General features: G+C 58.7%; 1 protein-coding gene and 1 long non-coding RNA gene across 3 annotated transcripts; both read left to right on the forward strand.

The window, feature by feature from the left end:
- Positions 1-181: 181 nt before the first annotated feature.
- FOXJ1 (forkhead box J1) lies at positions 182-5,877 on the forward strand. Of its 2 annotated transcripts, none has more exons than XM_084983750.1 (3): positions 182-769; positions 1,818-2,477; positions 4,089-5,877. In XM_084983750.1, the coding sequence occupies exons 2-3, from the start codon at positions 1,980-1,982 to the stop codon at positions 4,854-4,856; spliced, it is 1,266 nt and encodes a 421-aa protein (XP_084839876.1). In that variant the 5' UTR covers positions 182-769; positions 1,818-1,979; the 3' UTR covers positions 4,857-5,877. The 2 variants fall into 2 exon arrangements, with proteins under 2 accessions (XP_084839876.1, XP_003358007.1); XM_003357959.5 differs by lacking the exon at positions 182-769 and adding an exon at positions 1,140-1,274.
- Positions 5,878-18,856: 12,979 nt separating this feature from the next.
- On the forward strand, positions 18,857-22,633 carry LOC146398008 (uncharacterized). The gene is made up of 3 exons (XR_014820834.1): positions 18,857-18,958; positions 22,128-22,245; positions 22,552-22,633. It is a non-coding gene; the product is annotated as an uncharacterized LOC146398008 (long non-coding RNA).
- The last annotated feature ends 2,256 nt before the right edge of the window (positions 22,634-24,889 follow it).

Raw genomic sequence — 24,889 nt, forward strand, 5'->3', positions numbered from 1 at the left:
CTCCAGCACTTTTTAATGTTTTCACTCAGGAGAAGCTGGGGTGGGGGGGCGGCAAGGAGGAGGGAAAGACGTTTTGGGGTGGGAGTTGAGGTACCATTCCCTGGGCACAGCTCCTGCTCAGAGGGCGGATAAGGAGCCCCCACCCCGTCTTTAAACCCGAGAACTTCCAACACTGCAGCTTGTCAATAATTGAAGAGCAGGAAAGCTGGTGACTGGAGGGAGGCTTGGGGAAGGGGAAGGGGGGGGAGGGCCACAGTCCTCTGTTAGTCCCTGTCACATAAAGGCGGGTAAAATTAACGGGGCAAAGGATCTCGGTAGGAGAGTTAGGCAAGTTCATGACTTTTCTGAGTTTCACCCGCCACCTCTGATTCCTGGGCTATCTGGAAAGGAGGGGGAGCATTTCCGAAGAAGCCTCTGGAACGTCAGCTTCCAGGCATCTTGCTGAGAACAGGGCAGAGAGTGGGGGCTTACCGGGAAACACTGGATTACCCTACCCGCACTGGGGTGACTGCGACCGGTGCTGGGGTTCTGCAGACCTGAGCAGCAGGTGGCATCGGAGAGTCAGACCTGCCTGCGGGCACCAAGAAGACGCTCAGTGTCAGGAGTGAGTGACGGGCCGCAGAAACGCGAGGAAGTGCCACTCGCAGCCCAGAGGAGAGGAAAACCCCAAGCACATGGTTCCCGAGCCTGAGCCGGCTCCCAGCTTTTGCCCCAGAGCCCGGGGCTGCTTCCCAGGAGCCGTCGTCGACACCTCGGAGCTGCTCAGACCGTAAGGGGTGGGGTGGGGTGGGGCGGGAGCGCGGGGCCCGCGACGAACCGCACGCCGAAGGGCCCGGGGCCTCGGCGGAAGCGCCGAGCCACGCGCCTCTCCGAGCCCTGCGCGGGGTCCTCGGGCGGGAACGCACGGAGCCGGGACGCGGTGGCGGGTAGGGGGCTGGGTGGCGCGGGAGAGGGCGGCAGAAGGAGGGAGTTCGAAGAGAATTACCGCCAGAGAGAGTGGCAGGAGCCCGCGGTTTCCTTGGAGACACGCTGACCAATGGCAGCAGCGGAAGCTGTTTATGGGGGCGGAGCGTCGCCATGGCAGCAGTAGAAGCCTTCTGAGCGACTACTTAATACCGGTCCCGGGGCCGCTGGCGTTCAGAGAGGCGCCGTCGGGCGTGGGGGGGACGACGAGGGTTGCTGGCAGGGTCCTCGAGCTGGGGGCAGAGAGCCGCGGGGAGTGGCAGGACCTTCTTCCAGAACCTTCCTTTGGCCCGAGCTGCGCTCTGAGCCAGGTAAGGGACGGGGAGGGCTGCGGGCCGCGGGAAGAGAGGGCGTTGGTACAGGCCCGCTCTCCCATCCGTCCCCGACGGAAGTGTTGGGTCTGGGTAATGACAGCAGTGGAGTTTAGGGGACACTCACTTCCTACCCCTCTGTAACTCTTGGTCCTTGTCTCTTCCTTCCCCTTGAGCCTAATATTCCTTTTCAAAGATCAGACGACCTCCCCCGCCCCCCGCCTGGTCTCATACCGCCCTCCTGGGCTCTCTCGCCCTATTTCCACTTGTTGTGGAGGGAGGGGGGTTTAATTTCGCGCTCTCGGGGATTAGGGAATAGCCTTGGATGCCCCTACACTCTTCCCTCGTTAGGCTAATGAAGACTCCTCTAAAACATCAAAGAGGGAAAGAGACAGGTGGACCCTGTGGAGGTCGGGCCCCTGGGCACTGCTTCTGTTTCCCAGACCAGCTGCGGGATCGATTTTGGAGGCGCCTCCCGCCTCGCACGCACTCTCCCCTCCGGGGTGGGGGAAGAGGGCTCAGTTCCCGTTTTGGTCCCCGCAGACACCACATTCGACTCGGAGGAGGCGACCCCCGGGGTCGTGGGATGGAAGCGCGCTTCCGGGAGCCTGTGTAACTGGAGCCGCGGGAGTCAGCGGGCCGGAGAGCGCCACCCTCGGCTCAGCTCGTGGATGTTGACCGCCCCCTCAGAGAGTCCCCGCAGATATGGCGGAGAGCTGGCTACGCCTCTCGGGAGCAGGGGCTGCGGAGGAAGCCGGGCCGGAGGGCGGCCTAGAGGAGCCCGATGCCCTGGATGACAGCCTGACCAGCCTGCAGTGGCTGCAGGAATTCTCCATTCTCAACGCCAAGGCCCCCGCCCTGCCCTCTGGGGGCACCGACCCCCACGGCTACCACCAGGTGCCAGGCTCGGCCGCGCCGGGGTCTCCCCTGGCAGCCGACCCCGCCTGCCTGGGGCAGCCACACACGCCAGGCAAGCCCACGTCGTCGTGCACGTCCCGGAGCGCGCCCCCGGGGCTGCAGGCCCCGCCTCCCGACGACGTGGACTACGCCACCAACCCGCATGTGAAGCCGCCCTACTCCTATGCCACGCTCATCTGCATGGCCATGCAGGCCAGCAAGGCCACCAAGATCACCCTGTCGGCCATCTACAAGTGGATCACGGACAACTTCTGCTACTTCCGCCACGCTGATCCCACCTGGCAGGTAGGGGAGGCCCTCCCTCCCCCCCCCCCCCCCCCCGTGCTCGTGCTCGCGCTTGCAAGGGCTGAACTCACATCCCAGATCCGCAGGCCAAGTAGGCGGGGTGCAGCCAGGGCCCGGAGGGAGAAAGGCCGTCGAGGAAAGACCTCCAGGGAGCCCAGTGCTTGGAACTGCCCCCTCTTTGACTTCAGAGAAGGAGGAGGGAGGGTGTTCCGAGGGCTTTAGGGGTGCCTGCCCTTGAGGTTCACGTGGAAGAACTTGTCACTCAACCAGCAGGCCCAGCCCAAAGACCAGGGATGAACTGTGGGTGGACAGGGGAGGCTGAGGGACTAAGGGGCACATTTTTGTCCCACGTCCTAGAATTCCTAGACACTACCCTGCCCAAGGCCAGTTTGTCAGAGGCCGACTGGGAGCGGAAGTCGGAGCATCATGCCTGCCAGGCGCTGCATCCTGCCTGGTTTCAGTTGGCTGGAGGGGACAGGAGGGGAGAGGGGTGTGCCGTGGGGTGTGAAGGCCAGCCGCGTCCCAGTGGAAGGGCGATGGGGCTTTCCTAAAGCCGCTGTCCCAGTCTCCCACCTAAACCCTCCCTGGTTTCCTGCCTCCACACCTCCCCCTCCTCTCATCAAACTCCCTGGGGGGACAATTACCTGAGCCAGGTGCTTTCCACAGGGGCTCTGCCTCCCGCACTGGCTTCATGTTCCAAGTCTCCGGAACCTGGCACAGAGCAGCCAAGGGGCCCAGGCCGCCATGTAAACATCCCAGCCTTGCCAGGGGCCGCCACCCACCTGCCGGCCCCGCTGACCAGGCCCCAGACCCCTGTGCCCCAGCATGGTTTGGACTGTGCCCCCAGGCGTGAGCAAGGCAGGATGGTGATTTGAGGCTGGGCACACGTTGCCCTGAGCCTCTTTGATCATCAGGATCGGGGCCCAGTCGGGGCGGGGGGGACCAGGACCCTGAAGAAGCATCGGCGACAGCATCATGGTTCCAAACGATTTCATGTTCGCTTGGGCCCTGACCCTGGGGCAGTACCATTTGTAACCTTGGTGAGAAAGTAGAGACACCCCCCCCTTCCCTCCCCCAAGCCTGAGAGGCCCCAGGAATGAGTGCTATGCTCTTGGCTGGGTAATAATCAACGGAGGCCTCTCCTAGCTGGGGGTGGGAGGAGGAGGACGTGGGGGGGGGGGTGAGGGCCCAGGCCAGCAGCCGGCTCTACAAACAAGGAAAGTCATCAGATCCCCCCCACACACACCCACTCACAGAGAAGGCCAGCCAGGCCCAGGCAGAGGGAGATGGCCGTCCAGGCCCTGGGGGAGCCGAGGCCTTTGGCCAGAGGCCTCGAGCGGCAGGGAAAGAGAGGGGAAGGCAGGACAGGGTGGCACGGAGAGCCACCCTGCGGCTCGGGGCTCGGATGACTGAGCAGGCGGATACCCTGGCAACAGGGAACAAAAGCCCCCGTGGCTGGTGTCCCAGAGCCTCCTGGTCCGAGCAGCGCCTCTGTCCCCCCTCTCCCATCAGCGAGAAGCTGGTGGGGGCCTGGCAGTAACACCAGGGCCCGCATCGCTGTCCCTGCGCACTCACCCTGCTGCCCTCATTCTCTCCTCGCTCCCTGTGCAGAATTCCATCCGCCACAACCTGTCTCTGAACAAGTGCTTCATCAAGGTGCCGCGGGAGAAGGATGAGCCGGGCAAGGGGGGCTTCTGGCGCATCGACCCCCAGTACGCCGAGCGCCTGCTGAGCGGGGCCTTCAAGAAGCGGCGGCTACCGCCAGTCCACATCCACCCGGCCTTTGCCCGCCAGGCCGCGCAGGAGCCTCGCGCCGCGCAGTGGGCCGGGCCGCTGACCGTGAACACCGAGGCCCAGCAGCTGCTGCGGGAGTTCGAGGAGGCCACCGGGGAGGCCGGCTGGGGTGCGGGCGAGGGCAGGCTGGGGCATAAGCGCAAACAGACGCTGCCCAAGCGGGTGGCCAAGGTCCCGCGGCCTTCCAGCACCCTGCTGCTGACCCAGGAGGAGCAGGGCGAGCTGGAACCCCTCAAAGGCAACTTCGACTGGGAAGCCATCTTCGACGCTGGTGCTCTGGGCGGGGAGCTGGGCACCCTGGAGGCCCTGGAGCTGAGCCCGCCGATGAGCCCCGCCTCGCACGGCGACGTGGACCTCACCGTCCACGGCCGCCACATCGACTGCCCGGCTCCCTGGGGGCCTCCGGCAGAGCAGGCTGCCGACAGCCTGGACTTCGACGAGACCTTCCTGGCCACGTCCTTCCTGCAGCACCCCTGGGACGAGAGCGGCAGTGGCTGCCTGCCCCCGGAGCCCCTCTTTGAGGCCGGGGATGCCACCCTGGCCGCCGACCTGCATGAGTGGGCCAGCGTGGGTGCCTTCTTGTAAGCAGCCAGGCCCGCCCCCACCTCCGGACAGTGCCCGAGTCAGGGCCCCCGACTGCCCCCCAAAGCTGGCCCACAGACACCCTACCGACCGCCCAGGCAGGGGCTGGGCCGGATCTTCTGAGGCTGACCCCACGAGGCCACACGGCCCCCAGCCCAGGCCGGCCTCAGATTCCAGCGCAGACGGCTGAGAACCGGGGTCCAGGACCAGAATTGCCGCCTCCCCTCCCCAGCCTCCCGTACATACAGTGTTTTATTGACCCACTTCTTCCCGGCCCCAGAGACACCGCAACGGCCCCACACTGTGAGAGCTGCAGCTTGGAGGGGCCGAGCGGGAAGCCACAGTACTGGGCCAGCCCCGGAGCATCTTAGCTTCAAGGCCTCGGCCTCTCCCTCTCCCTCTGTCCTCCCCAGGTCTCTATCCAGAGAAAGTTCCCAGGTACAACAAATGCTAATTAGATGACTGCAAATTAACCCCCTGGAGGCTGCTCCCGCAGAGCCTCCCTGGGGCTGGGGCCAGCAGTCGGGGAGGAGGGGGGGGGCTAGCGGGAGGGGGGCAGACAGAGCAGACAAGCGAGGTCGGGGTGCCTGGTGGAGCAAGGAGATTTTCTAAGGCCTCTGGGGTCTTCTGGCCCCATCCCGAGAGGCGGGGTCAAAGGTGTAAACCCCTAACCTTTGAGCCTAACTTCAGGCTGAGAGCGGTGGGGAGTTGGGGTTCTGGGGGGTTGGGGGCCGGGGCAGCCGAGCTGCAGAGGGGAGGGCGACAGACTAAAATAGCGAGTGTAGCTGTAGCTGAGGCTTAACCAGGAGGGACACGGCCCTTGCTAGAACCACTGGGGCCAGAAAGTGGGGGGTGGCCCGGTGCCCCTGCCCGCACTTGTGCCGGGGAGTGTCTTGTGCCACCCCAGCCCCCCGGCCCGTGTCCCACTTCCACCCTCCGGCCCCAGGGGGCCCTCTAACCTTTTTCATGGAAAGTTATTTACAATAAAAAATTTTTAAAAATAAAGTTTAAAAAAAATCTGAAATTGGACCTGCTTGTACCTTTCTTTGGGGAAAAGCATGGACCACCGTGGGGAGGGGGCTTCTCTTCACGGCCCAAAGGGGAATGGCTGGGAGGAAAATGGGGGCATCGGAGGCCTGCGGAGTACCCCCCCCATGAACTCCCCTCGACCTGTCTGTGCAACGGGGAGGCTGCACGCACGGCCCCCAGGAGCAGGCGGCAAAGGAGCCGCGGCCCCCTCCCGGGCCCTGGGGACTCAAAGGCCGAGCTCGCCCAGGGCTCGGCTCACATCCCCCACCTCCCCCACTGAGAGGGCCTGCCCAGGCTCGCCTGCTGGAGCCTGCGGTCCTCGCCTGGGCCTGTCTCCAGCTCCTCCCGCCCTCTGTCCTCTCCTGGAGGGACAGGGTGTGAGGTCAGAGGGCCCCCGGCCTCAGAGGCCCCCCTCCCCACCCTGGCGGGCGCCCCACCCCCACCCCCCTGCACGTTCCCTCCGAAGCAGGTTGAGGACCAGGAAGGCTATCGGGAAGATGGGCTGCCTGGACCCTCCCCGACACCGGCAGGTCTGCCTGGAGAGGATCCACCCTGCTTGAGTTCTGATGGGTAAACTGAGGCACAGTTTGGGTGCTTGGGTGACACTCAGCAGGCACCTTTCAACCACCTCACCCCAGCTTTGCCTGGAACCCACTCCCCCCCACCCCACCCCCGTCCCTCCCCCAGCCCTGCAAGCTCGCCCTCGTGGTGCACAATCCCCCCAGAGCACGCTCACGCACGCGCACACAGACACACACACACACACACAAGCAGAGGCACAAACGGGCACTGTCCCACACAATCCTGCCCAGCCTCCTCGGACCCCACGCTCCTGAAGCCCCTTTCTTTCCCGGCCCTCCAGGCTGGCTCTGGGCCAAGCTGGCATTCCCCTGCTAACTCCCCGCTTTCACTTGCTAATTATTCCAAATATTTCTGAAGGGCACACACACTGCAAGGCCAGCGGGGTTGGGGCCGTCCTGAGCTCGGAAGCCAGCCCATCCCCTTCCCACAGCTCGCTGGTCCAGCCCCCCTCCGAGCCTCCCCCCAGCCCATGCTCCCCAGCACTGCAGGAACAAGAGGGGCTCCAGAAGCTCCACTGGCCCCCAGGATCAGCCTGCAGGCCCTGCCTAAGGGGGTGTACCCTGGAGTGACGGGGGCGGGGGCAAGGAGTGCCACTGTCCCTCTTCTCATCCTCTGCCTGGGCCCATGCTGAGGAGAGAGGGCAAGATCAGGGCAAAACTGCCCACTGCCAGGTGGGCAAAGGCTGAAGAAGGCCCTGGCTGCGGGGAAGAATCACCAGGAGCTCCTGATAATCCCTGGGCCTGGGCCTGGGCCTGGGCCTAGAGTCTCCGGGGATAGGGCTCAGGCTTCCTGGTTTTTTAGGCTCCCCAGATGCTGCCAATGAACCGCCAAAGCTGGGGCTGGGGGTCGGGGCTCTGAAGGGGCCAGAGCTCTGGGCTTTGCACACTCTTACAGTGAGTGAGCGAGCGGCAGGGAGCAGGAACACTTGCTGTCAGATCCTGTCCCTGCTGCTCATCCCCGCCCTGGCTCTTGGTTGGAGGGGGATTTTTTTTTTTAAGAGGCTCATTTACGGGGATGAGTGTAAATTCCAATCAAAATATATTTGGCCCCATTGACAGTAAGTTGCAGACATGAAGCCCCACCGGCGCTAAAGATTTCAGTGGTGTAGGAGTTCCCGTCGTGGCGCAGTGGTTAACGAATCCGACTAGGAACCATGAGGTTGCGGGTTCGATCCCTGCCCTTGCTCAGTGGGTTAAGGATCCGGCGTTGCCGTGAGCTGTGGTGTAGGTCGAAGATGGGGCTCGGATCCCAAGTTGCTGTGGCTCTGGCGTAGGCTGGTGGCTACAGCTCCAATTCGACCCCTAGCCTGGGAACCTCCATATGCCGCGGGAGCGGCCCAAGAAATAGCAAAAAGACAAAAAAAAAAAAAAAGATTTCAGTGTGTATGTCCTTAGAACAAGGAAGGACACTTTTCCATTACCCAGTCCCGCCATCACCATCAGGAAGTGAACGTTGACCTGATAATCCCATCTAAGCGTCTCGCAGATTGCCTCGTAAGGCTCCTCCGCTCCAGCGCCCACCCAGGGCCCCTCTGAGCAGGTTTCTCATTTCTTTTCATCTCCATCTTTGCCGTGAGAGGCCCCTGAACGTCCTAGGGCAAGAAGCCACCCTTCTGTCGCCTAATGTGCCACCTTTTCCCCTTCCCCCCTCCCCCAGGTACCCCCCAGCCAGGAAGGTGATGGAGGGGACGGGCGGGAGCTCAGACCTCCCTGCACAGCGCACATCCTGTTCCACAGGACAGGCCACCCCTGGCTCTGGGGACTCTCGGGAGATCTGGAAGCCGCCCCCCACCACCCCCATCATGGGATTCCATGCTGCCCTGGATGGAGCAAAGGGGCCAGGCCTCCTGCTGAGCTGAGCCATGGGCGGGAAACACTCCCGCCTCCAAAGGTACTTGCAGAAGGAAGAGGGTGAGCTGGAGGGCGGGAAGGAAGGCCTGCGAGGGCGGGTGGAGGAAGCCCATCAGGAGTCAGGTGGCTTCCATCCTGGGCTCTGGCCCAAAGGTAAACAGGTGTATTTGGACTCCCGGCAGGGGACAGTGGGCTGGCCAGCGGGGCAGGCCCGGGCCTGTCAGCGGGGAGGGTGTGGAGAGGGGCCTGCGTTAACCATGGTGGGGGGAAGTCGCCCCGTCTTGCTGAGGCATTCTAGGGGGTTGAAGAGGAAAACACAGGTGATGAGGGAGGGAGCCAGGGGAGGGGCTTTGTGAGGCCACCCAGGCTGGGCCTGCACAGGCCAGTGTGAGCCAAGGAGGGCGTGGAAGCCCTGGCGGGGGCGGGAGGGGAGGGTGTCACCTTCTTCCTGGCATGCTTGTATCCAGCCCACTCTGTGGCCCTCAGGGGACAGGTCAAAGCCACCGTGACCGGCATGCTGGGGCCTGAACTTTGCCTGTGCGTGTCAGGAGCAGGCAGGGACCAGGTGGTGGGTACTGTCCCCCAGAAGCCAACCAGGCGGAGCAGCGGGGCAGGGGAACACAGGGTACACAAAAACCAAGGGGGGAGATGGGCGGCGGGTCTCACTGCTGCCCCCACTCCGGCTCCCAGCACAGGGGTCTTTCTCCTTGAAGGAAGCAGCTCTCTGAGATCCCAGGAAGGCAAGCGGCCCAGGAAGTGAGGAAGGCCTGCAGCTTGCATAGCGCCCACCTCCCCACCCCACCCCCACGCCCACAGCGCCCACCTCCCCACCCCACCCCCACGCCCACAGCCCCCAAGGCCCTTTGAAGCCACAGCGGATGGCAGGCGGCCTCCCAGCACTGCTGTTTGCCCAGGGAATTAAGCTGAAGGTGAGAGGCCGCCCGCTCTCCTCTGCCCCCCGCCTGGCTACCCACCGGCCATCAGGGGCTCTGCCCACCCCCACCCCCAGACCGCCCTGCACCCCCTTTCTGCCTCATGCTGGGCACCAAGCCCTGTGCCCAGCCTCAGGGGCATCCCAGTTGCCTCCAACTTGCCTAAAGGGAACTGTGGGCCAGGGGAGGTCGGGGTGGGGGTGGGGACAGGCAGCCAGACCCTGCCTCTGGGTTCGCAGTCCCAGAAGCCCACGCGTCTATGGACCCCTGTGAGCAAAGAGCCAGCTTCATTCCCACACTGCAGCACGGCGCTCAGGCCCTGCCGCTGAAGTACTGATGAATGAACGAGCAGATTGTCAAAAGCTAGAAAAACAGCCGATGGCCTTGGAAAACCGTGACAGTAAAACACCAGGGGGCCCTCATCGCTGGGGCCAGGGTGCTTCCTGATGCCCGGGGACACAGAGGATCCAGCCCAGCGCACCTGTGAGAAGGGCCCCGTGGCGCCCTGTTCTGGAAACACAGGCCCCTTTGCCCAGCCTGGGGGTTTGGGGTGAGTAACAGAGGGGGCGGGGCCCTGGATGCCCGCTGAAGCCCAGCGCAATGTGGCAGGTGTGAGCCCGGTGAGGTGGCAGGGATGGAGGGAGGCCGGCGAGGCCTGGCCTTCCTCGTTCTCCTTGGCTCCTGGTCCCCAACTCCCCCCGAGCCTAGGTCCTGGGAATGAGGGTCACAGAGGGCCAAGAGGGTGGTGAAACTGGCATTTAAGGGCCCCCTCACATCTTTTGTTACCCCGCCCAAATCCACAGCGGCAGCAAATGGCCTTTGACCTGTTCGCTGCAGGGTCACCAGGTCAGAGCTGTGCCCAGCTCAGCTGTCCCTGCTGGCCTCGCCCTTGCATGGGATCCTGGGACCCCCTGGGCTTGACAGCCGAGGAGCCCAGCTTCCCAGGGTCTAAGCTGGGCAGGGGGCTCTGCAAGGGGCCTGAGCCCCTGGAGCGTGCTGTCTGGCTGAAGAGTAACGCTGGCCTGGTGGAGGCTGCCCTGGAGGCAGGGCCTAGAGCTGGCACTGTGCCACACGGCCGGGTGGGCTGGGGCCCATCCATTCAAGGCCAGTGCTGGGGAGAGGGGTGGGGTGCTGGCGGGGGGTTTGTAGAGGGCCAGGGTTCAACCCCCAGCCACAGTCCCTGGGTCTCTAGGCTCCCCATTTCATGTGTGGGACCTACTGGGAGGGAGACACTGAGAGTCTCCCAGATGAGGAGAGAATCACCAACCAGGCCCCCAGCTACCTCCGGGCAGAGAGAGGTGAGTCACAAAAGCGGGCAACGCCCACCCTGCCCCCTCCAAACGCCCAGCTCAAAGGCTCTGCCTGCCTCGGGCCCAGGGAGCTCTTGTCACCTCCCAAACCCTCCCCTCCAGGTAGATGACCCGTGACGACCTCCAAAGGGACTTGGGAAGAGACAGGTGACGATGTGGCCACAAAATGAAAATCAGTCCCACCTGGAATTCCCATTGTGACTCAGCAGTAATGAACCCGACTAGTATCCACGGGGCTGCGGGTTCCATCCCTGGCCTGGCTCAGTGGGTTAAGGATCCAGTGCTGCTGTGAGCAGTGGGGTAGGTCGCAGACGCGGCTCGGATCTGGCATTGCTGTGGCTGTGGTGTCGGCCAACTGCTGAAGCCCCGATTTGACCCCTAGCCTGGGAACTTCGATATGCCGCGGGTGTGGCCCTAAAAAAGACAAAAAGAAAATCAATCCCCCCCTGGGGAAATGGAGGACCGCAGAAGGGGTGGAGAGTAACGGGCACCTGCTGAATTCACAGGGAATGAATGACGTGCACGAGCAACTGCGGGGAGGGTCGGGGGAGACGCCACTGCCCTTAGCCCTGTTCCCTGGAGGTCGCCCCAGGTGTGCCATGGAGACAGTGGAGTCCATTGGTGAACAAAATACAGATACTCGAAACTGGAAGGAGACAGAGCCTGGGCTGAGACAGTCCCACGGGATCTGATGAAGGTCAAAGCTGCAGCCCCCCCACCGGCTAGCTGGACTCTTCCAGAAGTGAGACCCGAGAGAAGGACAGAGAGCAGGATGGAGCCCTGGAGAAGGGCCACTGTGAGGGCGGCGGGAGCCCCCGCCCCTGCCCACGCACACCTACCCCTGTTCCTGGCCGACCCACCCCGTGGAGCCCACGGTGAAAGTCCACAGGCTGGACTGGGCTGGGAAGGAAGGCAGCGTTTGCCCAGAAGGATCTGTGAGCTCCCGCAGGGCATTTCGTGAGTCTGATGGGGGCAGAACCCACGTCTGGGAGCAGGCAGCAAACTGAGAGTCAATCCATAGCAGGTGGAAGGGGAGGGCAGGGATGGGTGGTGGTGAAGACAGGCCCAAGGGAAGGGGGTTGAATTTTGTTTTGCTTTTTAGGGCGGCGCCTGAGGCATATGGAGGTTCCCAGTCTAGGGATCTAATCAAAGCTGCAGCTGCCGGTCTACACCACAGCCTCAGCAACGCCAGATCCGAGCTGCATCTGTGACCTACACCACAGCTCAGGGCAACAGCGCCAGATCCTGAACCCACTGAGAGAGACCAGGGATCGAACGGGCACCCTCATGGTTCCTAGTCGGCTTTGTTTCCACTGCGCCACGATGGGAACTCCCAAAGCATTTTTCAGGATGAGGAAAACTTGCTGTGGCTCAGTGAGTTACCAACCTGACCAGCATCCATGAGGTCGGGGGTTCGATCCCTGGCCTCGCTCAGTGGGTTAAGGGTCTGGCGTTGCCATGAGCTGTGGTGTAGGTCGCAGATGCGGCTCGGATCTGCATGGCTGTGGCTGTGGTGTAGGCTGGCAGCTGCAGCTCCCATTCAAGCCCTAGCCTGGGAACCTCCATATGCCGCGGGTGCGGCCCTAAAAAGACAAAAGAAAATAAAAAAAAAAAAGATGGGGAAACTGCGTGTGCTTGAAGGCAGAAGGGGGTGGCCTGAGGACAGGGGGGCCTGCAGGTGCTGGGGAGACAGGGTGTTGGGAGAGCAAAGGAGGGCCCTTCTGGTGGGAGCAGGAGGGAGGGGGTCTCAGAGGTGGAAGGAAGGGTGAGTCTTGCCCCAGCCCCGCAAAGCGGTCACTTTGGGGCCTCGTGGTTGGAGAGGCAAGAGGAAGGTTAGGGGCAAGGCAGCTGTGCCAGGATGCCCCAGGGGAGTGTGGGAAACTCCAGCTCCGGCTCCCGCTAGTGTGAGGAGGGAAGCGAGACTTGGAGTCACAGGGTGAGGCACTCGGGAGCCGGAGAGATGAAAAAGAGGAACAGGAGCCCAGGGAGGGCAGGGCAGCCTTGGCCCTTGAGACTGCCATGTGCCAGCCCCACGGGTGCCTCCTGCCCCCCGTTGGCAGGACTTGGGGATTCCCAGCTGCAGGAGGAAGGCCGGGGTCCCCCGTGCTGGAAACCCTGGTCGGTCATCACCTGGCCGCCTGGTCGATGCTTCCTGATACCTGTGGACACAAAGGTGGGCAAGCCCCGGGCTTAGATTTCCTGACCCACTGAGCTGGGGAGCAGGGTGGTCTTACCAGGGCAACTCCCCAGTTTCCCTCCCAGGATCAGGCAGAGCGGTTTTCTTGGAGCTCAGAGGCCACCACGAGAAGTGACTCCGTGGCCCCGGAGACTGGTGGCCGGTGGTGCCATGGTGCCCTGAGCAGGGAATGCAGCATGAAAGAGGCCTAGGTGGGGAGTCAGGCTGGGGACCAAGAGTGGTTGACACGCATGGCAGGAGGGAGGGGGTGCTGAGAGTTTTCTGGGTAATGAAGGAAGGTTCTGGTAGCCTCGGCTCAGAAAAGGAAGCATACTGTGTGAGCAGAGCTCAGTCAACCCCTTTCAGCCCCTCCACTCCCCAGGCAAAAACCATTCATTTGATTTTTACCTCCACGGGTCAGGTTTTCCCATTCTAGAATTTCATGTGAATGGCCTCACGCAGTTTGTACTTTGTATGTGGCTTTTTTCACTCAACATATTATCTTCAAATTTAACTACGTGTCGCATGCATCAGTAGTTTGTTCCTTTTTTTTTTTTTTTTTTGGTCTTTTTTTTTAGGGCCACACCCACAGCATATGGAGGTTCCCAGGCCAGGGGTCAAATTAGAGCTGTTGCCGGCCTACACCACAGCCACAGCAATGCCAGATCCGAGCCACAGCTCACAACAATGCTGGATCCTTGACCCACTGAGCAAGGCCAGGGATTGAACCCGCAACCTCATGGTTCCTAGACAGATTCATTTCCACTGTGCCGTGATGGAAACTTCAGTAGGTTGTTGCTTTTTTACGTCTGCGTAGTATTCCATCAGGTGACCCCAGCAGTTTATCTTTCTCCACTTGATGGATATCTGGCCTGCTTCCAGACTGTGAATGAAGCTGCTATAAACATTCCTGTGCAAGGATTTTGGCAGGGGGGTTGTTTTGTTTTGTTTTGTTTTGACTGTACCCACACCATGTGGAAATTCCAGGGCCAGGGATTGACTTGCCACAGAAGCGACCTGAGCCACTGCAGTGACAACACTGGATCCTTAACCCACTGTGCCACAAGAGAACTCCAAGTAGTATGGCTTTTATTTTTCCTTTTCTTTTTCAGCTGCACCTGAGGCTTATGCAAATTCCCGGGCCAGGGATGAAATCTGAGCCACGACTTCAAACTATGCCACAGCTGCGGCACTACCAGATCCTTGACCCATTGCACTGGGCTGGGAGTGGAATCTGGGCCACTGCAGAGACAATGCTGGACCCCTAACCCACTGAGCCACAGTGGGAACTCCTAATATGGCTTTTTTTTTTTCTCTCTCTCTCTTTAGGGCCGCACTCATGGAATATGGAAGTTCTCCATAGCTAGGGGTTGAATCAGAGTGACAGCTGCCAGCCTGCGCCACAGCCACAGCAATGCAGGATCCAAGCTGAGGCTGTGACCTACACCCCAGCTCGCAGCAATGCTGGATCCCCAACCTACAGAGAAAGGCCAGGGATTGAACCCACATCCTTATGGACACTAGTTGGATTTGTTTCTGTTGAGCCACAATGGGAACTCCAGATTTTTTTTTTTTTTTTAAATCCTTTTCGTTTGAGTGGGGCTTGGAAAGAGAAGACATAAACACATGCGGTCCAGCTGCCATGTTTCACTGGACTATGCTGAGCTGATTCTTAAAAGCGTCAGCATGGGTGCTCAGCAGGCTGCAGAGAGGCCAGGCGTGACAGGCAGAAGGAGAGGAGGTGAGCTGGGGCTCCAGGTGGACACCTACCTGGCTGGCGCAGGGCAGGGGAGGGTTAGGGCCAGCGGGACCCTTCTTAAGTGCACTTCTGGCCATGTCACTCTTCAGCTGAGAAGCTGCCATGACTTCCCTCGTGTCCGGAAGACTCCAGGAGCCCTCTAAGCGCCATCCGGGTGTGCCTGTGCTCGTCGCTCCACCTGCTCCTCCCTCTGTGATGTGTTACACGGCCATGTCACCCAGGATCGCTGTTTCCCCCTCTGCCCCCTACCTCTGCCCTCTGCCCTGAGTGAACACGCAGCCACTGTCCCTCTGCACCGGGGTAACTCCCTTTGGGACTTAGTTTCAGGGTCCCATCATTTGCGTCCCCAGCTATGACCCCCCCGCAGCAGGAAGAACTCTGCAATCTTGGTAGAACTCACGCCAACTCTTTCTGCACTTCTGCTTGAGAAGGCAGTTACATATCTCGGGGTCCCCAGGCTGGTACCCGAGCCCAGTGTAGGCAGTGCCACATCTTCAAGGAAGGGCGGAGCAGGCTGGAGCAGCTCCCTGGACACTTGCTCTGCCTCTGGCCGGCCAGAGTTTTAGAAAGCCCGCCTCCCACGGTCCACTCCTGAACCTGAGCCTTTTTTGTGGGTGGACCTAGGGCTCCAGGTGGACACCCACCTGGCTGGCTCAGGGCAGGGGAGGGTTAGGGCCAGCGGGACCCTTTTCCTGCTTCACCCCAGCAGACTGTGGCACAATTCAAGGTCAGAGGACAAGTGATGGGACTCTGTCCTCTTCCTGCCCAGGTGCTCAGCACAGACCTTGCCCTGCTGCCAGCACAGACCGCCCGCCTTGGGGCTCCCGGCTGCTGTCCGGAGTTCAAGTTTGTTGGGGAAGGTCTTGGGCTGAGCCCTGAGCTCCAGCAGCCTGTCACATCCGCTGGCGGGGCCTCTGGCAGACCCCAGGTTCCAAGTGACCTGAGCAATTCGCCACTCAGGCCTCCTCTGTGGGACGGGGGTGGCAGCTGGACTGGTCCCCCGTTATGGAGGCCTAAACCTTTTGTCTGCAGGAAATAGGAGGCGCCTTCCAGTTGAACCAACAGACGAGGAAACCAAGGCGCAGAGAGAGAAAAACCCTCTGAGGATGTCAGCACACGTGAGGTTGGCCTCTCCTGAGCGCTATCGCCTGGGGCACCCATCTGGGCATTTGCCACCTCTCCATTCGCTGCCGTCCTCTAGTGCCCTTGACTTCACCACGCTGGCAGCGTGAGCCTCCCCTGCTGGACGGGGAGCTCCAGGAAGGCAGAGGCAGTGCCTGGTTCTCCATGGCAGCTGCCAGGAGTCGGGAGTAGCACATGGTGTGTGCTCAACAGAGCGTGGCGGACTGAATGGATGGGTGGGCATGCACACCCCCAGGTCTCACAGTGACCGATTGGCAGTGCTGGATCCCAAAGCCAGTGCTCTGAGCTGGGGAGACGGTGGAGAGCCAGGGCGAAGGCAGCTCGGCCTGCCGTCCCTGCCCTCAGGGACCCCAGGCCTTGCCTCCCAGCTCACCCCACCTCCTGCCTTATTCACAAGCCCGTGCTGAAGATCTGATCGTGCGGTGCCCTGCAGGTAGGGTACACTGAGAACCGCATGTGCCCATCATGGACTCTGTGCTCACTCAGCCGTTCAACAAATCTCAGACAGCTGGGAGGACGCTTCCAGAACACAGCAGAAAACCGAACCCGCAGAGCAAGTGGGTCCCAAGAGTGCACCAAGGACGCCCCTCCTCCTGGGCAAGGTCATCTCACTCTATCCCCTGCCTCAGGGCAGCTCTCAAGCCAGGGAAGGAGGTTTCCCACGGCAGAAGCCAGATCCATCAGCCCCAGGCCCTCTGGGGGAAGACCTGATGCTTGGCCTGATCCCGGCAGGACTGTCCTGTGTCCCCCGCCTCCCAGCCAGCAGATCTTAGCGTCCCCCTGAGCGCCACTACCTGAACAAGGCCGTTTTCTCTCACTGCCACCTCCTACGTCCACACTAGTTACCGGTCAGGTCACTGCCACAGCCTGCGGGCCACCCTGCTGAGGCTTCTCACTAAACACAGTCCTGGGAGTTCCTGTTGTGGCTCAGGGCTAACAAATCCGACTAGTATCCAGGAGGAGACAGGTTCAATCCCTGGCCTTGCTTCGTGGGTCAAGGATCTGGTGTTGCTGTGGCTGTGGTGTAGGCCAACAGCTGCAGCTCCCATTCAATTCCTAGCTTGGGAACTTCCACATGCCACCCCCGTGGCCCTAAAAAGACACACACACACGCACACAAAACACCTTAACACGGTCCTTAGCTGATGCCTGGTCCCTGATACCACTGCCCCACCCCCAGCTGCCTCTGGACCCCTTGCCCCCTTCCCTACTTCCCAGCTGCCAGAAGGCCAAGCCCTCTTCCCCGGGTCCCTCTTCCCTCCTTCAAAATCCAGTCCACACACCTGTGCCTCCCCACACCTCCCTGATCTGCCCAGGTGTCTGGGAATGCTGTATCCCCCAGGCGAGGCCTGGAGACCTTTGGCCCTCCTGTGGTCTGAACCCCACAGGCCAGCAAGGCACCCCAAATTCCCAAATCTCTCCAAGAGAACTCTCTACTCATCTGCCAACTTCACCAGCAAGAAAGACAAATACTGTATGACCTCACACACGGAATTTAGAAAAACCACCACACTCATAGAAACAGAGATCAGGCGTTCCCGTCGTGGCCCAGGGGTTAACGAACCTGACCAGGAACCATGAAGAGTCAGGTTCGATCCCCGGCCCCACTCAGTGGGTCCGGGATCCGGTGTTACCGTGAGCTGTGGTGTGGATCACAGACACGGCTCGGATCCTGCCTTGCAGCGGCTGTGGTGTAGGCCAGCAGCTGTAGCTCCAATTTGACCTCTAACCTGGGAACTTCCATATGCTGCGGGTGTGGCCCTAAAAAGCAAAAAAAAAAAAAAAAAAAAAAAAAAAAGATCAATTTGTGGTTAGCGAAAGCAGAGGACGGGAAGAGAGAGAACTGGAGGAAGCTGGTTAAAAGGTACAAACTACTAATTGTAGTTTGTAGGGATGCAATGTGCCCGTGTTCACCCAGTTAACACTGCTGTATAACACACGGGAGAGTTGTTAAGAGTAGATCCTGAATTCTCACCACAAGGAGAATTTTTTTTTTTGTCTTTTTTTTTTTTTAGGGCTGCACCTTCAGCATATGAAAGTTCCCAGGCTAGGGGTCGAATCAGAGCTAGAGCTGCCGGCCTATACCACAGCCACAGCCACGTGGGATCCAAATCAAACCTGCGACCTACACCTCGGGGCAACACCAGATCCTTAACCCACTGAGCGAGGCCAGGGATCGAACCCACATCCTCATGGTTCCTAGTTGAATACCTTTCCACTGCGCCACAATGGGAACTCCCCTCTTTGACTCTATCTGTATGAGATGATGGATGGCAACTAAGCCTCTTGTGGTAATCATTTCACGATACAGTTGATCCTTGAACAGCAAAGGTTAGGGGCACTGACCCCGAAGGCAGTGCAAAGTCCACATATAATTTTACAGCCGGCCCTCCCTCGCCACAGTTCTGCTTCACAGATCTACTGTTCAGGACAACAGTATGTATTTATTGAAAAAAATCCAGGTTGGGAGTTCCCGTCGTGGCGCAGTGGCTAACGAATCTGACTAGGAACCATGAGGTTGAGGGTTCAATCCCTGGCCTTGCTCAGTGGGCTAAGGATCCAGCATTGCCGTGAGCTGTGGTGTAGGTCACAGACGCGGCTTGGATCCGGAGTTGCTGTGGCTCTGGCATAGGCCGGGGTCTGCAGCTCTGATTAGACTCCTAGCCTGGGAACCTCCATATGCCATGGGAGCAGCCCTAGAAAAGGCAAAAAGACAAAAAAAAAAAAAAAAAAAAATCCATGTCTAAGTGAAATCCCACAGTTCAAACTCCTGTTGCTCAAGGGTCAAGTGCATGTGTAAATCAAACCACCACGCCGGACATCTTCAACTTATAAGTCACCTGTGTCAACTATTTCTCAATAAAACTGGGGGAAATTAATTAATTTCAAAAAAACAGCCAGCAGAAGTGGTCCAGTGTACCCTGGGCAGGCTGTGAGCCCTTTAAGGCAGGATCCCATCTCTTTCCCTCCCCCCACCCCCGCCCCGCCTACAGTAGCCTTGAGTTAACTGATAGTTGAACTTGACCCTTCCTCTCAAAGATCCACCTGCCTGCCCAGAGCGCTTCCAGGCGCCCCCCACTCCCAGCCCGCAGGCAGAGGGAGGGTCCATCCATCGGGCTGGGGTCTCCATTCCCCCAAGTCCAAGGCCGGCCAGGTTGGGGGCGCTCGAGGGCAGCGGCGCGGAGAAAGCGCTGAGTCACGTTCCGGGCACGCGGGCCCCGGGGCTGCGGGAGCGCGCCTGGAGCTGCGCGGATGCCAGCGCGGACCGCAGCCCAGCCGCCGGCGTCCTCGGTTGCCAGGAGCATCAGGGCCGGAGTGCGGCAGGTGCCAGCGGCTGAGGTCACCGCGGCCCGCCGGTCCGGACCCCCCCTTCCCGGGCCCGTTAGGGACCTGGGGGGAGCGTCGGCCCCGGCCGCCGGGTTTGCGCCTCTCTTCCCGCACGTTCTCTCCTCTCCGGTTTTCCTCATTTATGTGCTTCTTCCCCGTTTCCGCGTCCCTCTCCTCTTCCGCACCCCATGTGTCCCTCTTTTTGTTTCCATCCATCCACCTGCCCTTCGGCCTCTCCTCCTTTCCTTGCACCCCCTGGACTTTCGGAGGTTCGGGGTGGGGCGCGGCGGTGGCGAGGTGCCGGTGGGTGTCGAGCGCCCCCTCGCGGTCTGTTTGGCTGGCCACTCGCCCCCTACCCCCTTACCCGCCCAGGGCTGGGGTTCAAGTCCCAGGTAAACGGGAGCAGCGCGCCCCCCAGCGGCACAGACACGTCCTCAAGACCTGCTCTCAGGGTTCTGGACCGCGGAAAGCGGCCTCCTGAAAAAGGGACCTTGAGACTGAAGAGAAGCAGGCCGGGGAAGGGGTAGATGTTGCCGCAAGCAGAGGAAGAAGGAAAAGTCTCAAATTTGTTCACACGTTTTTCCATAAGAGTCAGCACAAGGATATGCTGGAAAGTCTGCGGTCTGAAGTGGAGTGGGAGGGAAAGGAGGTGAGCTAGTGCAGGGTGTGTGTGTGTGTGTGTGTGTGTGTGTGTGTGTGTGTGTGTGTGTGTGTTAGGACAGGGACAGAGGGGGAGGAATGGAGCTAGGGGACAGGAAGTGAGCAGGAGCCACGAGGAGTCATCTCGCAGCATCCTTTGGCTGGCAGGAGTTTAAAAAGCTAGTGGGAGGAGTTCCCTGGTGGCTCAGCGGGTTAAGGATCCAAGTCACAAATGACAGATTGAGCAGTGATTTGACATCTTGATAAGAATGCAAAGAGGGGAGTTCCCTGGTGGTTCAGTGGATTAAAGATCTGGCTTGCCACTGCTGTGACCTGGGAACTTCCACATGACGTGGGAGCTGCAAAAAAAAAAAAAAAAAAAAAAAACTAATGGGGGAGTTCCCGTCATGGCTCAGTGGTTAACAAAGTTGACTGGTATCCATGAGGACTGGGGTTCGATCCCTGGCCTTGCTCAGTGGGTTGGGGATCCGGCGTTGCCATGAGCTGTGGCGTAGGTCACAGATGCCGCTTGGATCCCGTGTTTCTGTGGCTGTGGTGTAGGCTGGCCATTCATCCCCTAGCCTGGGAATCTCTATATGCTACAGGCGGGGCCAAAAAAAGACCAAAAAAAGGAAAAAAAGCTAGTGGGAAATTTGCATTCAAGGGTTGGTCACGCTCCACATGCAGACAGTGGAGAGCCTCTTCTCTGGTGGCCAGAGCCCTCCGGTCTCCTGGAGGCACAGGCTCACCAGGCGCGGGGTCAGCAGCAGGGCCGTGACACGCAGACCGCAGCAGGGAAGGGCTAGGTGCCTCCTTGACCCACTCTCTCTCGCTTTGGGATCTAACAAGGCTGAGTCCTCCAGAGTCTTCCCAGGAGTGCTGGCTGCTGAAGTCTCAGGTGCACATCTTGACAGATGGGACTGTGGCTGTGGGTCTGGAATGTTCCTGCTGGTCCCAGGAAGGTCACTCTGATGTTTCTGTGTGAGCCAGCCTGCCACATCATGAGGGACAAAATAGAGCATCTGCTTCCTGGCTCTGGCACTTCCAGGTGCTTCTCTGCACCTTGGTTCCCCCTCCTGTGAGAACAGAAGTACCGACCCCACCCCCACCCCCCTGCCGCAGTGCACGCACTGGTTGTGAGGACTCTGGGAGACGGTCATTACAAAGGCTCAGCACCGTGCCCCCACATGGGCACTCACACCTCAGGCTCACTTCCTGGCCTGTAAAATGGGGTCCATGTCGCTCGCGTGTCCCCTCAACCAGTGCCTTGTGTTCCCTGCTCTTTTTTTTTTTTTTTTTTTTTTTTGTCTTTTTAGGGCTGCACCCGAGACATTTGGAGGTTCCCAGGCTAGGAGTCGAATTGGGGCTGTAGCCGCCAGCCTACGCCACAGCTCACAGGAACACAGGATCCGAGCTGGGTTTGTGACCTACACCACAGCTCATGGCAACACTGGATCCTTAACCCACTGAGCGAGGCCAGGGACCGAACCTGCAACCTCATGGTTCCTAGTCGGATTTGTTAACCACTGCGGCACGACGGGAACTCCTATTTTCATTCTTTTTTATGGCTGAGTGAATTCTATTGTGTATGTATAAACCACATATTCTTTATCCATTCATGTGCCAGTGGACACTTGGGTTGCCTCTGTGTCTTGGCTCTTGTAAATTAGTGCTGCAATGGGGAGTCCCACTGGGGTGCAGTGGATTAAGAATCTGACTGCAGGAGTTCCTGTCGTGGCTTAGCAGTAGCGAACCCGACTAGTATTCATGAGGACATGGGTTCGATCCTGGCCTCGCTCAGTGGGTTAAGGATCGGGTGTTGCTGCGGCTGTGGAATAGGCCGGCAGCTATAGCTCCGATTTGACCGCTAGCCTGGGAACTTTCATATGCTGCAGGTGTGACCCTAAAAAAACAAAGGCATTTGAGCAGCAGCAGCAGCTCGGATCGCTGCAGTGGTGCAGGTTCGATCTTCGGTCCAGTGCAGTGGGTTAAAGGATCCGGTATTACCAGAGCTGTGGCTAGGACTCAATCCCTAGCTCAGGAATATACAGATGCCAAGGGTGTGGCCATTAAAAAAAATAGTGCTGCAGTGAACATTGGGGTGCATCCTTGATCTTTAAGGACCTGACCTGACCGCTCAGGATGCTGTCAGTAACTCAGGACTGTTTGGAGGACAGGCAAGAGGAGTTGTCAAGTTTTCAAAGGTGGATAAATTGACAATTTGGAACTCAGAACACCTTTCTAAGCAGGGGTGATCACCTGCAGAAATCAGTTTCGTTCCTAATACACTCCAGCTACACCTGGAGAGGCCAGGGAAGGGCTGGGGCAGGCACTGGTTAACATCTCTTGAGTACCTGCTGCGTGCCAGGCCCTTTTTCTTTGCTGTATCACTTAATGCCCGTGGTATGTTTTTCAGAGGGACCCTCTCTTGGCTGAAGTCACGTGGCTTGTGGGTGGCAGGGCTGGGAGCAGTTGAGACCTGTCTGACCTCATACCTGGTTCTCACTCCTCTTCTCTGTGTCATCAGAGCACCGGCTGTGATGGCCACAGGAGTCAGCCTCCACGAGGAACTCACTCCCGTGGGAACACGCATCCAAAGCCAGACTCCCACCTGCTCCACAGACCTCTCCTGGGACCTGCCCTGGGTAAGGTGACAGGTGAGGGGTGGGAGGACAGGGCAGGGGGTCTAGAGAGGGGCAGGGAAGTGCAGCGAGTCTATTCTTTTTTTTTTTTTTTTTGTCTTTTTGGGGCTGCACCTGTGGCATATGGAGGTTCCCAGGCTTGGGATCTATTCGGAGCTGTAGCTGCTGGCCTACGCCACAGCCACGGTAACACGGGATCCTTAACCCACTGAGCGAAGCCAGGGATCGAACCTGTGTCCTGATGGATACTAGTTGGGTTCGTTAACCGCTGAGCCATGACCAGAACTCTAAGACAGTGATTCTTTTTAGCTGCACCCCTGCCGGGCATTTCTGCTTCTTCTGAATGTGTGGCTTTGAGTCTGAAAGCAGAGCGGCTCGGTTGCCTCCAGAGGTACAGCTGACCTCTTTCCCCCGCTTCCCCTTCCAGGATGTGTACCCAACTAGCTTTTCTCACCCCTTTGGTTCTCCCTCCAGGCCCCTGCTCCCCCCTTTCCCTCCTGGGTCCAGCTGTCACGAACTTATTTATGGGCTCATCACAGATTTGGGGGGCGTTCTTTTTGTGTCCAGCCAAGACTGGGTGCTGGAGGCAGCCCTTTAGAAGGCTGGCCCGAGGTCTCCTTGTCACCCAGCCTTCCTCTCCTTTTGTCACTCAGCTGCTTCATGCCTGCCTTTGATCTGTCCTCAGCAGGCCTCCTTTGTCCTGGCCGCTCCTGGCTCCCCCTTTCGCCTGTGGGGTCCTTTTTCTTAGCAGTGGCCACTTCACAGGCTCTGCCGGAAGGGCTCGGGTCCAGCCTTCCAGCCCCCCCTCTCCAAGGTCACACTTTGCCTCCATCCCTCCAGCAGGGATGGATCCCTAAGTGATGTCCCAGCCTCTTTGAGGACTTTAATTCAAAGCAGTGTGAAAATAAATTTACAGCTCACTTGAAAAAGAAACAAAATTAGAGTATCTAGGAAGTTGTTTGTTTATTTTGAGAAAAAAAAAAAAGGGCCAAGGAAGAATATCTCCAACAAATATTAAAATAAATATAATTAAGTCATAAAGCTATATGGCCTTAATTGGTTTGGTACTGGTGCTGAATTAGGTAAAAACAGTTCATTTGAACAGAATATACCGTAAATACTTATGGGGACTTATTTATGATACAGGTAGCATTTAAACTAGTGGTTGACTAATTATTGAAGAAATGATATTGGGACAATTGGGTGTCCACCCAAGAAAAAAAATGCAGATGGCTCCATGTTGTAAACATTAAAAGAAAAGAAAAGCAGGAGGAGGATCTTATAATTTTTCTTCTTTAGCTTGTTCATGTGATGGATTATCTTAGTTTATTTTCAAATGTTGAACCAGCCTTACACACTTGAAATAAATCCCATGTAGTCATGATGTATACTTTATTTTTATACATGTTGGATTCTATTTGCTAACATTTTGAGTATTTTTGCATTTGTATTCATGAGAGATATTGGATTATAGTTTTTCTTTCTTATAATGGAACTAGGAAGTTACCAAACTAAAGAACAGTGTGTGAGGAGTTCCCATCGTGGCTCAGTGGAAACGGATCCGACTAGCATCCATGAAGACGCAAATTCAATCCCTGGCCTCGATCAGTGGGTTAAGGATCTGGCATTGCCGTGAGCTGTGGTGTAGTCGCAGATGAGGCTGGGATCCTGCGTTGCTGTGGCTGTGATGTAGGCCAGCAGCTGTAGCTCTGATTGGACCCCTAGCCTGGGAACCTCCATATGCTACAGGTGCAGGGGCCGCCCCCCCAAAAAAAAACAGGCTGTGAAGGGAGCAAGCTCTTGCTTCCTCCCTATCCCCCACCCCCCAGAAAGAGCATCCCTGAGAGTTGGGCAGTTGGGGCCTCTAGGCGACCCTCACATTTGTGCTCTGAACAAGTTTGGGAATGAAAGCCAAGCAACCGAGGCTGCAGCTGAAACACCGCTTTCTCCTTTGGCTGAAGCAGCTTGTGCTGCGTATAGTTAGGGAATCACAGCTTTTACCAAATCAGTGTCCACTGCCAACAGCATGTGCCTGACATTGGGCTGGGAATCACCGAAACTGGTCTTTTCATTCTTTTATTTATTTATTTAATTTTTCTTCTTTTGGTCTTTTTAGGGCCGCACCCACAGTATATGGAGGTTCCCAGGCTCGGGGTCGGGGACAGAGTGCTCACCCATGGCCCCAACAGCATCTGGAACCATAATCCTGACTTGTGAGCCACCCAGCCCGGCCAGGGTGTCTGCTTTGGAGAGGGCTGTGTGGTTTTACTGGCGGGGTTGGTGAGGACCAGGCTGTGGGTAGAGAACTATAAGTCTGCAAACAGTGCAAGGCGAAGCCTGAGAGATCTGAGACCTGTCTAAGGGCTTGGGGCCCAGGGTGGTGGTGTCCTTAGGGAGAGACTGAGGCATGCATGCATTCAGACACACGGGGAGCATTTCTCACGGGCCTTGGAGGAAATCAGAAAGCCTTGGTTCCTGCGGCTGCCGGAATGTCTCAACTCCTTGGCGGGGTCTCCTCTAAATACAGCTTGGGGGCGTGGCCGGGGGTGGGGTTGGGAGAGGGTAGGGGACTGGTTCAAGGTTACTGCAGGTACGTATGCTCTGGATCCACTGCAAAACCTAGTTACTTGCACACTGGGCCTGTTCC

This window comes from Sus scrofa, chromosome 12 (assembly GCF_054392235.1).
Source record: "Sus scrofa isolate SSC_HxYL_T2T_F1_AM1 chromosome 12, Sscrofa_HxYL_maternal_Yorkshire_Landrace_v2.0, whole genome shotgun sequence".
Taxonomy (NCBI): domain Eukaryota; kingdom Metazoa; phylum Chordata; class Mammalia; order Artiodactyla; family Suidae; genus Sus; species Sus scrofa.